This window comes from Benincasa hispida, chromosome 6 (assembly GCF_009727055.1).
Source record: "Benincasa hispida cultivar B227 chromosome 6, ASM972705v1, whole genome shotgun sequence".
NCBI lineage: Eukaryota > Viridiplantae > Streptophyta > Magnoliopsida > Cucurbitales > Cucurbitaceae > Benincasa > Benincasa hispida.
In genome coordinates, this window is record NC_052354.1 from 28,801,117 (window position 1) to 28,816,559 (window position 15,443).

General features: G+C 36.0%; 1 protein-coding gene across 1 annotated transcript in view; it reads left to right on the forward strand.

Annotated features, from left to right (window-relative positions):
- The first annotated feature begins 14,637 nt into the window (after window positions 1-14,637).
- Window positions 14,638-15,443, forward strand: part of LOC120080505 (protein ILITYHIA) — a 60,566-nt gene continuing 59,760 nt past the window's right edge. The window contains exon 1 of the mRNA XM_039035178.1: window positions 14,638-14,905. Coding sequence (XP_038891106.1) covers window positions 14,791-14,905 — 115 coding nt within the window. The 5' untranslated portion in view covers window positions 14,638-14,790. The remainder of the gene's footprint in view (window positions 14,906-15,443) is intronic.

Consider the following 15,443-nt stretch of genomic DNA (forward strand, 5'->3'; position numbering starts at 1 on the left):
TGACTAACTGGCAATTCCTAGTTTTACTTAGTCGGTTGCTTAAGGGGTGGGTCTACCACTAGATCCTCTTGAGTTCTAGTGGATCTCTCCATCCCCCTCCCCCCTTCTCATGCCTTCTCCCACCTATTCTCCTTCTACAACGAGGCATCTTTGCTAATCACTGCACTAAAAAAAGAATCTCTTTGTAAACTTCCCAGAAAGCGATCGCACAAAGAACAACCATAATCCCTTATGACTAGGCAACATATCGAGTCACAACTATAGGATTGCATACATGACAAAGTCAATATATTCCATAACACAAATATTTTTTTTCCAAAACATTTTCTTTCCACAAACAAGGCATGTTGTTTAGCAAGGAGGCAAAACTAAAGTCTTTAGAACCTATAATTAGGCTCTGATACCAATTGTATACTGTTAGTGTTACTCATTGATGAACGTGACCAAGACATAGCCTTGTGATGTGTAGTTGATACGAGCAAGCGCACGCGTCGAGTAATAATATAATAAAATGGTCAAGAAACTGAGGTTCGTAATCTGAAAAATTGGTTTTATTCTTCTAGCTATTTAAAGATCCTTTTAATTTTATTTAGGACGATACTCAGTGTACTCGACGTTTGCACTTGCGCATATTAAGTTTTTGACGTTATTGCTAGGGAGTTGTGTTTTGATTGCTTTTAATATTTAAGAGATTTTATTAATCTTAATTCATGGTGTAAATTAGTTTTATTTATTTTTTTTACTTTCATTATATTCTTTTGTTTGAGTCTTTTTTTGTTGATTCTTTGTGGTGGTTGCATGATTAATTATGTCTTACTATAATTTTGGGTGGCCTATGGGTTTTACCAACCCAACTTAGGTCCAACATCACTACCACCAATGCCTTTCAACCTTTACTTTATCCTGTGAATTATCCTTCCCATGACCATAGGAGTTATTTTGTCCATCCAATTTAGGTAGAGAAAAAACCTTCTCTAGAAGATGAGTTGAGAGAATATATCTTAGAATCCAAGCTTAGAAAGTTTCATATCTCTAAGATAAAAATGTTGGATAGGATAAAAGCTCAAGTGATAGAGAATGAGGCAGCTTTAAATGTATAGAAGACCAATTTAGCATGATAGTTTATGCATTTAGAGACTTGCATGAGGAGAATATTTTTATGCCACTGAGGTAGGGAGGTCGGTTATTTTAGATTCTGATGGTGAAGGTGAGTAGAAGCATTAAAGTCACACCAAGAGCAAGTTTGTGAGATTGAGAAAGTGTACTTAATCTAGATAATAAAACTAAGTGATTAAGGTTGAGGTTGACGAACTTTGTTTTTTATCTCTCGAGAGTCCTCCTATTCTTGAATTTTCTCTTTCTTGTGAGCCTTGAAATATGAGTCTGAATTTAATTTTATGTCTTTTAATTTTCCAAATAATAAAAATACCAAAAACATTTTTTGATTTTAGGTGTCCATGAAAAGAGGTTGAGCCTACAAGATTTTGTAGGTTACATTAATTCATGCAAGAAGAGGCATAAAAAATGGGAGAACTTTTATGTGTCTTGACGTATAATCTCCCTTGTTATCTAGCTCAAGACGTTAAACCCAGTGCTTCTTGGGAGGCAACCCAAGTTTTACTTGCTTTCAGTTATTTCAATTATTTATTTTTATTTTAGTTAAGCTCTTATGGTGTTCGATCTTATATATTTTGACTCTCTGTTCTGCCAGAACCTTCAAATTAGGAAGATATTGACTTTATGCATGTTAATTGAATGGATATTTTTTAGTGGAAAAATTTTGGAGAATTTTTTTCTGATTTTTTTATAGAAATTTTGGTATTGTGCTTTTAAGTGAGAAATTTTGTGAGTATGTAATGATTATGATTGCCTATGAGTTGTTATAAATATGCATGTTAGATGATCTGCAGTAGAAATAAGACAAGATGATCTGCAGTAGAAATAGGACAACATATTCCTGAATTAAGTCATTTTAAGTCTCTTTTAGAGTCTCTTGCATATTTGAGCATGTAGCTATTTTCTTTTAGATTTCTTGTTAGTAAAGCATGTGTTTACTTGATAATCAGGTTGTCACCTTGAAAGGCCCTAAATGAGCTAGGAAATCCTCTATAGGTTGTGTTGATCTATTTATTAGATTGAGTGGAAAAGAACGAAAAACAAAAAGATGGAAATAAGTTTTGAAGAAGATTACTCATCCTTCCTTTTTATACTTAGGAAGTGAGTAAGTTTAGGCACTTTGATAAGAGACTATGCTCGTAGTTGGGTGTCATTCATGAAATCCATGTGGGTAAAGCCAAAACAAAAGTGGTGTGTCTTGAGAAGTTCTTTTGTCTGAAAAAATAAATTACCAATATAGTTGTCTTTTTGCTACACAATTGATTAAAGAAAATTCTGATAAGTTTCACCGAACTAGAGTAGAGGGAAACCTAGAGATGTTCGTTTAAAATCTGACGAGCTAGTTAAGACTTAATTGAAAATGCTTGCACAAACACACGCAAGGGATGATAAGATTTGGCCCTTAAATCTTTTAATGTTAGGATATGCTTGAAAGTTTCTGCTAATGGATCTAATATGTTTATTTTAAATAATGAGATTTTGAGTCAGTTGCATGCTTGTTGGAATTTTCCTATAGTCTTGTTCTTTCTTTGCTTGGGACTAGCAAAGTTTTAAGTATGAGGTAGTGAAAAACATGTCAAAAAGTACTTTCTTGAGCTTAAAATTTAGTTAGTTTTATTGCTTAATTTGTGTTCATTGATGCTTTTTATTTCTAATTGTAGGAAATCGAGCATTTAGATCGAAACAAGCTAACTCGAGTGCATAATGATGAAAATACCCTTAGAGTGGGTCAAACTTTGACCTAGGGCAAGAGGAGATAAGAAAATAGGTCAAAAGGGGTGAAAGAATGTGGATAGGAGGCATGGACAGTGCTGCAGATAGAATGTATGAAACAGGGGAGCAACACCGTGGTGTTATGGAAATTCTTTGACGGAGACCGCTTGTTTTTTAGACAATGTTACAATGCTATCCTGATTTTTATAAGTTCAAGTTTTTCTACCGTCATTTTGGAGGTTGGGTTTCATAGGTTTTTTTAGAGTTCGTTAAAAGCCTCCATTGGAAGCATGATTCTAGGCAGAGATGACGAACTTAAGGGAATAGATGTAACAAAAGTCTAAAGTGAACAAAACTTTCCTAAAAATGCAAATGCAATGAAACCTGCAAAAATTGTTGGGAAATGGTATGTTGTGTGAAAACATATTAGAAATGACAATAATAAAAGAGGGACTTAAATATGTGTATACCATTTGGTTTGAGAATGTCGCCTTTCATGCAATTGTAAATATGATTCAGAATTTAGCATGGTGAATCGGATTCAACACCTATTCGACCTTTTATGAAGTATCTTTAAGAGGGAAATGCATTAAACCTATATGTCTATGGTTAATTAGAATTTAGATAAATAAAACATTATCCAATATTTTAAAAATTTTGCTCTATGTTTAGGGTAAAAAAACAAAGTCTTATGTTTAAGTTCTTTTCCTAGATTGCTTTTGTGAAAACCAAGTTTTATTCAACCCTTTCAATATTAAATTCAACTTGTATATACTAATTCAGGTGACCAATCTAGATTATGAATGGAGATAAGCTCAATAAAAGCAAACCATGTTATTTAATGAGCAAAGTTATTTTTTGTGCACAAGAGATTTGTTTTTCTTCCGTGGGGTATTTATATGTTTGATTCCAAGGGAGAGTTTATCTCATAATGAAAAAAAGAAAAACAGTAATTGAATAGGAGAACATATTAAAAGAAAGACTGGAAAGAATGAAAAAATCAATGATGAACTTGTATTAAATTAATGAAAAGAAAGTAAAGAACTTGTTCTGGAGAGAAATTTAGTAATTCTGTAAAGAAAATGTGAAGTGAAATATGAAATACTTGATTTAAAACAGTGTTGGAATCATAATGTGTAAGAATTAAAATTACAATTGAAAGCAAAGAGCACTTTCGAAAAGGTTACTACCATTCCTTTTTCAAGGATAGTTGATGTTGGGTTGTATGTTCTAAAACTCACCATTTGTAAAGTTAAACATATTCTATTATCAATAAAGATGTCATTCGACATTACTTTAGTAAAGTTATTATTGAATCTATAAATTGCACTTATAAAGTCTAAATCCAATAAAATAAGATCCATGACTATTATATAAATTCTTGAATTTTATGTGAAGACATAAAAGTGGATCAAGTTCGAGTAAATAGTCAAAATGATCTATAGTATACGAATAATGTTGAGTGCCTTATTGTGGTAACATTATCGGATGCGGCTCACTCTGTAGTTGTTATAAGTTGTTGTAAAGGTGCTACAGATGAAGTGATCCTGATTCGTTCATGTATTGACATGAGAAGTGGGGGCGTCCTATGCAACGAGTTTGCGTAAGATCGGACCAAGAAGTCACTTTTACTTTATAATGTTGTTTACTGTTTAAGACTGACTATTTTGCTTAGATGACCTAGGTAACTCGATCTTAATTCTGATCAAACTATGAACTCTTGTTTATTCGGGATTATTCTTAGATTTGCATAGGTAAGGATTGGTTCAACAGCGTCTGCTCAATAAGCCTCTCATTTTAAGGGTAAGACCATGTAGATAGTTGGGGGACATAGGGTATAAAAAGGAATTCACGCCTACTCAATTTAGGGATAGAAGAAAGGTTGTTCTCTTAAGTACTGAATCCTGGTCTTGAACAAAAGGCCTAACCCTCTCATTGGCCCGAGAGGGACCCGATTTAGTGATTGGATCACAAACCAATTGTTCATTAGAGGATCAGTGGAACTTAATGAGCAAGATGTAATATTGGGGGTAAAACAACATATTGACCGGGTTGTTATTACGAACAACCTATGAAGGATCGACTTACTGATTATGGTTAAATCAAGTGGATACAAATATATCTACAGTGAAGAGAGTGCAACTATCAAGCTATAGTGGTGTGACTTGATAGTTAATGAATACTGATTAATTTGGTCTAAAGAGTTTTAGCCAATTAATCCCAAATCGTTTAAGTTCATGATCTGTAGGTCTATAAGGTCCCTCTACTTGCTCGTAAAACATGAACACCTTGAATTAATGAATTGAGTGAATTTAGAATGATATCAATTTGAAGTGTTCAAATTGAATTTCAGTTTGAAAATGTTCAAATTGAAATTAGGATTTGAATTTAAATAGTTCAAAATTCAAATTAGGGTTTGCATAATTATATATATTTGATATAATTAATTAATATTTAATTTATTGAAATTAAACGAAATTGGAGAGTTTATAATATTTAAATATTAATTACATGAATAGGATTCATGTTTAAAATTAGATGTGTGATTAATTTAATATTTGATATTAAATTGTTATTTAATTAAATTAGATGTGTGATTAATTTAATATTTGATATTAAATTGTTATTTAATTCATTAAAAATCAAATTAATTTTCAATTTCAATTCAATTTGAGAAATTGAATTTTTATGTTTTAAATCTAATTAATTATGAATTAATTAAATTAAATTTTGGTTAATTTTGAAATTAATTAAAATTTGATTTTGAAAAACAAAATTGGAAATGAATGGTTTAGTGAGATTTTCCCATAAAATCAATTTGGATAAGTTGTTTCATTCTAATCACACCACCTATCCACTTGAACAATCAACTTCAGTGCTGGCATTCAGATGGTCCATCAATGCTTGCATATAGGGAGTTGATAAAAAGCTCTCCAATTTTGTTGAAGAGAAGTTAAGGTTACTGGAAATGGTTTCTGCTGCAACTTTCATCTTCACTTGAAAACTCATCTGATTCCCTTCACAAGTTCACTCCATTTTTTAGTTCCACCACTTAAATTCAAGACCGAGAATAGTAGAGAAGATCTCTTAGTGGTTTACTGTTTAATTGAAGCTAGAATCACGTGAAGAGCAACTTGAAATTGGGAGAATTCATCAAAGGTATGTAGTTTAGAAACCCTCTTCTGAGGTTTCTGTTTAAGCATGCGTTTAGAACTCAAATTAAATGTAATTAGAGTGCTTATTCATGTTGTTTGCTTTCGATGCATGCTAGTATTTCATAACAGTTGGGCCTCAACGCTTTAAATCTTTTGATGATGGTGGACTGACTAAAGAGTAGAAAGAACTAAAAAAGATTACAAAGACAAAAGAATCAAAAAATGTTGGGAAAATAGAAATCTGAATGCAAAGAAAAAACGAGGAATTATTCGTCGTGATTCATGTCTTGAATCCTAAATTTCATGCCCTTGTTATAGCCTCCATGCCAGGTTTGTTCAGATATTTTTTAGAATAAAATTTTAGAAAATTGGGACATCATTCGTTAAAGAATTCTTTCTGCAACTACTACACTTTTGATATTATTTTCTTTTCTAAAGATCTACCTAGCTACTTTGTTATGAAATTGCATTATAAATTACAATTCTAAAATTTGCACCGTTTTTCTTCAATAAACACGACAATTATAAGAAAATACTTCAAAAATCAAAGATCAAGGATTTTTAATGGGCTTAAGGAAATTCCTAGAATGGCCAATGATCCGAGAATGATCTCAGAAGAGTCAAGTTCAATATGGTTTATACCAACACTAGCAAAGTAGGTACAACATAAAAATAATGCATTCATATGCCCACTAAAGTGTAATGAAAATCAGGGACATACTCCCAATTGAAGGAACTCTTAACAAAGAGCATCCATGAGCGCGTTCAGATCTTTTCGATTTCATTGTGACCGAAATACAACACATACATTCTAACAGACAGTTATGCAATTCAACACTAATTAACGACATGCTTTGATAAATTAAATATAAGGGAATGAGTTCTCATACCATTTCAAGAATCTCTTCAAACTCGAACTCAAATGCAGCGGAAGAACTTCTACGCACTCTATCGCTCAGCAAATCAGTCAGTTGCCACAGCACGGTCGTCTACATGAATGGCAGCAACAAAAACAAGCACGAACAAGTAAGAAGTGGGGACGACACCACCAATGGGACCCTTGGTATTCTCGAGAATCCAAAGTGTGATCTTTGTTGAATTTGGTAGAGGTAGGAGAAAAAACTGATCGGGTAGACGATAAGCAAGTGGGAGAGACAACTATCGTATAGCAAAGTGCTTATCGTTTATACAAAGCTACACGATCGTGTAGGTTTTACTAAGCGATCGTCTAGTAAAAGGTATACAATCGTTTAGAAAACGCGGCACGCTAGGCGATTGTTAAGGAAAGCTAAGCAATTGTTTAGGGAAAGGCATGCGATCGTTTAGACGCGACGTGTGCGATCGTTTAGACGACGATACTCTATCGTATAGGCTCTCGGGTAAGCGATCAAGATGTTTTCACACCGATTGCGATTTTTTTCAAACTTCTTTGCCAAATGAAACAAATTTTCATTTTATTCTTCAGTTACCATATCCGAACACAACTACTCCCACTAACACACGATTGAGAAGAATAATTCGGCCAATTAACTCATAATTAACCAATTTAATAATAAATGAATATAATCATATTATATTCTTACCCTATAGTTTGATATCATATATCTACTATAGTAATTTCTCCTCCACTTGATATAAATCATATTTATATATAATTTCCTCCAAAATAATGTATCTCATACATTTAGGCAATTATATCATATATAATTAACCAGTTCAATTATATCCTATATAATCGAACTCCCTCTTGTCAATTTGAACATTTCAAACTGACCCAAATACTGATTCTCGACTTTATCCAAGCTACCTAGGGACCTAATGGACCTGTGGCTCGAAGCTCTAATGGTACGTGAATAGCTGACTAAACTCTTTAACCACGAGATCCACCATCCGTTAACTGCCAAGCATTCCACTAAAGACCAACAAATGAACTCTTCTTACCACAAATATATTTTTGTGTCCATCGGATATAACCAATCATCAGTATGATGACCCTTCACAGATGCTCGTAAGTACAGCTGAGCCAATTTACCGTTTTACCCTTATAGTTACATCTCACTCCTTAAGTACCACTGATTCCTCTAATGAACAATCCAACATAGTCCAACTATGCGTGAACACCTCTCGGACCAAGAGAAGGTGTGTGGTGTCACATCGTTCAAGCTCTGAAATCAGCCCTTAAGAGAGTTATCTATCTACTTACCCCTACCTCGGGGAAGGAGTGAATTCCATCTTGTGTAGCTGAGTTCCCAGCTCCCAAATCAGAAGAATCCCCAAAATGGTAGGTTTGAATCGGCGATCTAGCCACTCGCACCCATAAAAATCAAAGAACCGCCCTCAATGGTAGGAGTTCCTAACTCATTCAGGATTGAGGTCATGTTACCTATGGTCATCCTAGTGAAGTGAAGTCTTTTTCATGGACGGTGTTATATAATGAGACGTTAACACTTCGTGGTCAAGTCTTATACAAACTCTTTGTATAGGACGCCCCCGCTTGTACGTCCCCTACATAAATGATCAGGATCAGACCATCTGTGATAAGTGATAACGGGCATAAATGCACGTTATCATAGTGCTAAGTTCTTAAACAATGCTGGCTTGCGTTGATAAAATATGTTAGATTGCGTCCAAAAAGCATCAAATCTATAATATTGCGGTCGCATGCGTTCATCGCATAGGAACAATTGATTTTTGTTTTTTTTATGCAGAATATGTGTTGACGCAAGGTAGAAATTGCAATCATAGCAAATCATTGGTCGAGCGCAGCATCACCACAAGCAAGGCTTTACGGTGATTGTGTTTGCAAACATTTGCTCAAGAAGGATTGCCGCAACTTGGTTGGCGCAACTTGGTGGGCACATCTTGGTGAAAGGCATAATTAATCACGATGGGACAGAAAGTTGATGACAGTCGAATCTGAATTAAATTGACAACCGCTAACGATAACAAGTACATTCAGCTTTTCGGTGACAAATATTCGGCACATCAGTCAGGGAATTAAAGTCATCCCATCTGTGCAATCATAAGAGAGAAGCCACCTTTCATCCTGAAAGCTCTATAAATACCGAAGGCATTCTTCAGGAAAGAGGTTGACGAGTTCACAAGTTCTGTTCATAGTTTAGCTTTATTCTTAGATTTTCTTTTACTTTAAGGCGGAGGGAAGAGAAGGAGGTTGTGCCGACAGATCGTTTCGATAAGCTTGGGAGAGCGCCGGAAGCTTCAAGATCAGAGAGAAGGCCGACTTCTACGGAAGTAGGGATATCTTTTAAACCGAATAAAGTTGCTAGTGTAAAAGCCTTGGGCAGCAAGGGATTGCTACCAAGCTCTCTACCTTTAACTTCCATTGTTATTTTGTATTCAAACTTATTTATAAAAATGGAATTTACTTCTCTATATCTGTTCACTCTTCTTATTCACGCATGAGTAGCTAAATTTGTTGAACGGGTTGAAAAGCACTTAGCTAGCTTAACTGGGGATCTTCATTCTGTGCGATTATCTTGTATTATGTATGCTTCATTCGTCCATTAGAGATACTCGGGAGGATAGTCTAAGGATAGGATCTAGGCTTAGGAAGGTCAGATTAAAATCTAGGCTCGGAAGAGTCAGATTAGAATGCATAATCAAGAGATAAGAGCTTAAGAATAAGCATTGTTTGCTATTAACACATCGCATGCATCCTAGAGATAGGATATGATTGTGTGCGGTCACCTTGCCTTTGTGCATCTTGCATCATCGCATAGAAAAAGAGCAAAGACTTAGGAATAAGCTCTATGGACACTTTTGCATTAAACACATGCGTCCTAGACTTAGAAGCATCGCATTTGCATTGGAAAATGACTTGCTGTGCATGGTTGTAACATGATCGTATAGTTTGACGCATTCCCATGTAACGCTAGCTAGAGACCTTCTCAACCCGTTCATCCACATACTCAGTGCATCTATCACACAATCAGACTTTTCTCAAATCCGCTGCATTTATTTATTTTTCATTACCACAATCAAACAAACAAAGCACAATAATTGAGTTACCAGTTAAAGCAAAGTTTTCTAAAAATTACCACCGCAACCTATTTTCACAAGTCCCTAATTTCGACCCTGAACTTACCAGGAAACTCAGTGGGATTTACGCTTGATTCCACTGAGAAAACTTGAGTGCTCAATACAATTCCATCATTGCAATTTCATCCATAATTCCACATCATAAAACCAAACATTAACAAGTCATAACACTTATGACCATTCCACAAAGCGGGTTCGCATCCGTAGCGTTACTAGGATAAGGTTTCCCCCTATATCCATAACACAGACAATTGGTATCACTCAAGACAATGAATCCACTTGTATGTCACCACATATATGCTTGAGTTACATATACAAATAACCAGTGGAATTTTATTTTATTGGTTTGTGGTAAAGCAAATAAAAACATACAACTGAGCAAAAACAAGATGTGAAATAAATATCATATATATATACAACACAAGCGTTTCGTACAAACTGTTTACAAACTACAGGATACGAGACTTTAGGGCATCAATCCTAAACAATCTCCCAACTTGTCCTAAAGGGAAGTGGGGTGTACATAAAACTAGTACAAAACAATAAACTATGACATAAAAGCCCAGTACAATAAAATATCCCACTTACCCTAGTTTAGTTGTGGGTGATCCTGTAGACCCATGCTCTGAAGGTGACCACATCGTAGCCGTGAGTGCCTTCGTTAAACGTGTCAGCAACATTGTGCTCCCAAAGCGATCTTCGTGACAATCACGTCTCCTCAGATGCACTATCTCGCGAATCGGTGATACTTCCGTTCTATGTTGTTTGTCACACCTGTGACTTTCTAGGCTCCTTGGAGTTCGCAATGCCCACTATTATCACAATATAGGGTAATGGCCTAGACATATTTGGAACAACTTCTAGTTCTGTCAAGAACTTCTTAAGCCAGACAAACCTCTTTAGCAGCTTCGCAAGTCGTACGTACTCCGCCTCATAGTGGAGTCGGCGATGCACCCTTGCTTAGTGCTTCGCCACACTATAGTCCCCCTTAAGAGTAAAGACTGACCCTGATGTGACTTTCGAGAGTCTTTATCAGTCTGAAAGTCAGAATCTGTGTATCTAGTAAGGATCAAATCCCCTAATCCATACACGAGCATGTAATGTTCCTCGTTTTCCGAATTACTTGAGGATATTCTTCACGTGGGTCCAGGTGACCCTGGCCTGGGTTAGACTTATTCCTACTGACTATGGCCCACAGCGTAGCAGAATTTCTGAACGAGTACAGAGTATAGCGTTACATCAAATTGCCAACGGCAGACCGCATGAGACTCGTCTCATCTTCTCAACCTCTTGAGGTGTCTTAGGACACATGTCCTTAGACAAGTGACTCCATGCCTGAATGATAAGAGCCCCTCTTGGAGTCCTGCATCGAGTACTTGAGCAAAATCTTGCCAATGTACGATGTCTGAGACAGTGCTAGCACTTTATTCTTACGATCCCGAAAGAGATTGTAATACCTAGAACAAACTGAGCCTCTCCCAAATCTTTCATTTGGAATTGGGTCGCAGCCAGTTCTTAACTACACAGTCAGTAGAACCTACATCATTCCCAAATGAGTAGGATATCATCTACGTACAACACTAAGAAAGCTACTACAACGTTGATGATCTCTTGTAGACACAAGGTTCATAAAATGTTTTGGTCAAAGCCATACGACTTGATCGTAGTATCAAACCGTATGTTCTAAGATCGAGACGCCTGTTTCAGTCCATAAATGAACCGATTCAGTTTGTAAACCTTTTGCTCTTGACCTTGGGCTATGAATCCCTTGAGTTGCACCATGTAAATGGTCTCCTCAAGATTGCCATTCAGAAAGGCCGTTTTGACGTCCATTTGCCAGATCTCATAATTATAATAAGCTGCAATAGACAGAAGGATGCGGATCGACTTTAACATGGAAACAGGCAAGAAAGTCTCCTCATAGTCGACTCCCTCTACCTGGGTATAACCCTTTGCCACAAGTCAAGCCTTGAAGGTCTGTACCTTCCCATCAGCACCCCGTTTGCGCTTGTAGATCTATTTACAAGCTATAGGTCTTACCCCATCAGGCTGATCTACAAAATCTCATATTGAGTTGAAGTACATCGACTCCATCTAAAGATCCATAGCCTTGACCCATTCATCTCAGTCAACATCCTCCATTGCCTTTTGATAAGACAACGGATCCTCAACGTCGCCATTTGCTACCATAACAAGGATTTCCGTGAAACCCAGATAGCGAACGGGTGGGTTCGTAACCCTCCCACTACGTCGAGGTTCCCTCAATTCTTGAAATGGAACTGACCTATTAGATGAACTCCCATCAACAACTCTTGTTGATGTAGCAGGCTCTTCAACAACCCTTGTTGAAATTTCAGTAGTTTCATTGGAAAGCTCACGCAATACGACTTTACTTCGTGGACTGTGCTCCCTTATATGATCCTCCTCTAGGAAAGTAGCGTTCGTTAAAATAAACACCCTATTTTCCGTTGGATCATAAAAATAACCCCCTCATGTACCTTTGGGGCAGCCTACAAAGAGGCATAAACTCGATCGTGGTTCCAATTTTTTGGGATTAGCCTCAAGCACATGTGCAGGACAACCCCAAAGCAGAAGTGACGTAAACTAATGGGGCATGTCTTGTACGTTCCACCACAAGTCGGACCACAAGCCTCACAAAATACCTAATGGGGCATGTCTTGTACATGCCCTGACCTAAGGATCATCTTAGGCCTAGAATATGGCCAAGATAAAGTGTTTGACCTCGACTTGGGCTTCAGCTGACCCTAGCAAAATATCAAACGAGAAAAGCTTAAAGCAAAGTAAGCCCTAAGAAAAGAAAGTGTTATGGGCTTAAGCTCGTGCCATGATGCTCGGTCTCAGTCCATGTCTAGGCCAACTTAAAGAACCCTTCAAAGAAGGATAGATGAAGTCTAAGTCATTTGACCCGAAAGAACAACGTCTCAACCTTATTAGAAGCATTGGAATGCTACTGACGATGCTTATTAAGCTAGAAGATTTATGCAGATAACGTTGAGACTCTACTTTAGAACGTTTTATGAAAATCACTAAAAAGGCGATTTCTTTGGCTTAGGTTTTTGTTGGTTTTTATATGGAAAATGTGTTCTCTGGTACTTATTCTATATTGAATTATTGGAATCGAATGAGCAAATATGAAGAGATTTGAAGATAATTTGATGAAAAAAGCCTCAGGAAGGGAAAAATAGTCCTTAGGCACGAAAGAGGTCAAAACGAGCTAAAAGTGACCTAAAACCGATGCTAGAGGAGACAAAAACCCAAGAAGCTACATAGCAGATAATGAATAGAGTTCAATCATGTAAAATTTTTTACAAAATAGTTAGTTAGATTAATTTTCTCCATAAACTCAAGGATATTTTTTTATGGACAAAAATAAGTTTAAAAGGCATCTTAAGGTTGCGTGTGTTTTGAAGTGATGCATAGATGACCTAACCTACTAAATATTGAAAAATGGTTCAAGAACAACTTCTAAGATCTTGTAAAGATTGAAGAACAACTTTTAAACAAGTGTGGTTCGACAATTGTTGATTGTACTTGTTACAAGTGGTTTGACTGCCTCCAACCTTAACCACTATTGATTGTACTTGCTACAAGAGTTCCACTAGGTCTTTAAAATTAGAGGGCCAGACTCAAATTCCCATACAGATGAAGGAGTAGCTTGAAGGGAACTATTCATATTTAAAATAGTTGTTGTACTAAACTGTTGTTAAAGATAGGGTCCCTTCTAATCAATAGTCAAATCAAACCAAACAACAATGTCTATCTCCAGTAAAAAAAAAAAAAAAAAAACCAAGGGGCTGCAAACTATCCCAAACATGAATGATAGTCCACCAACACCAAACACAAAGAATTAAAGTAACGATCGATACTCCAATCGTGTAAACTATAAGTATCTACCTAGACAACCCACAAGGGATCAAGATAGGAAACAACAACTTCACGACAACAACAACATTTCAAGAAACAAGATGACAGATTCCAAAACCATCATCATAACACAGAGAACATACATCAGCTAAACAAATTTATCCTCATCAACACTGTCTAGCTTCCCTCTCCAAAGATAGGAGCCAAGTAAGCGATGTAAGTCTTGAACAACTTTTGTCGTCAGAACAAACATGTTAGCTCAATATACTTGAAAACTCTGTAGAACAGATTGAATAAAGCTGTAATTGACCTATATAAGACAAAGTCCTAGTGGACATACTCCTCGGATGGATAGTAGTCTACCCATAATAAGAGACAGACTAAGACAACAATCAAAACGAGAGGCCAAAAGGAACTCTATAAATGAAGGATAGAGATTTTCGATTTCCTAATACTAAAGATGATCAAACTAGCAATTACAACGATAGTTTTTTTTTTCTCCACGCATTGATTGTGAGAATACTAGTACATTTCTGTAGCATTTTTAAATACTACAAAGTATTTATCTTTACATACCACATGGCAAACACGTAGAAACAAAATTGGAGAACTATTGAGGCATAGACGAAAAAATAAGAAGACATTCACTTATGCTAAATTCAAAGTTAAAAAGGTAAATAATTTGTATTTAAAGAATGAGTGTCCATCCATTCTTCTTGTAGTTCCTAAAACCCTAAAACTAAGGTTGAAACCTCTGCAAAGCTCTTCTTATATGCAGCAGCGTCAGGCTCTTCGTCTCACCATTTTCAACTTACGTATTTGAGGCCGCGAATTCCCAATCGGAAGATATTCGTTTCTACCAATGGCGGATTCATTGGACCTTCTCAACTCAATTTCTGGGTTGGTGTCCACTCCATCCACCAAGAAACGGATCCAGATCTTCCGAAGCCAAATCCCTGCCATTTTCGAGAATTCTGGTTAGCTTGGTTTTTCTTCAGTCATTGTTTATATTATTCTTTTTTGGTTTTTTCCCTTTTGGGACATCGATGCTTGTGTGTAATTCAATCATTGTCAACATCTTGTTGGATTTTGGTTATGGGTTTCACACTCTCTCTTCTTATGGATTACGAGCATTGCCCTATGTTTTAGCGTTCATGTTGTGGTATTTCTCTAGGAATTTTGTTTTTCATGTGATTTTAAGTTTCTTTTGCTGGGTTTATCTTTATTCTATAAGTGTATATGTCTATATATTTTTGTTAAAAAGCCATGCTTTATGTAATCGTGTATTTACGTTGCACTATACTCCACATTCCACCACCTCTATTAGTACTTAATTTAGTATTTTTCATGGTTAAATACATTTTACATTTTGTGAATTATCGAGGGAGCAAAAACACATTCGAAGTGACAGCTATTCGAAGTGACAGCTCTTCTTGATGTAATAGGATAAGGTAAAATGGAGTATCTTGGTCAAATTTTTAATTGATTAGGATTAGGATTAGTTTTCTTAATTAG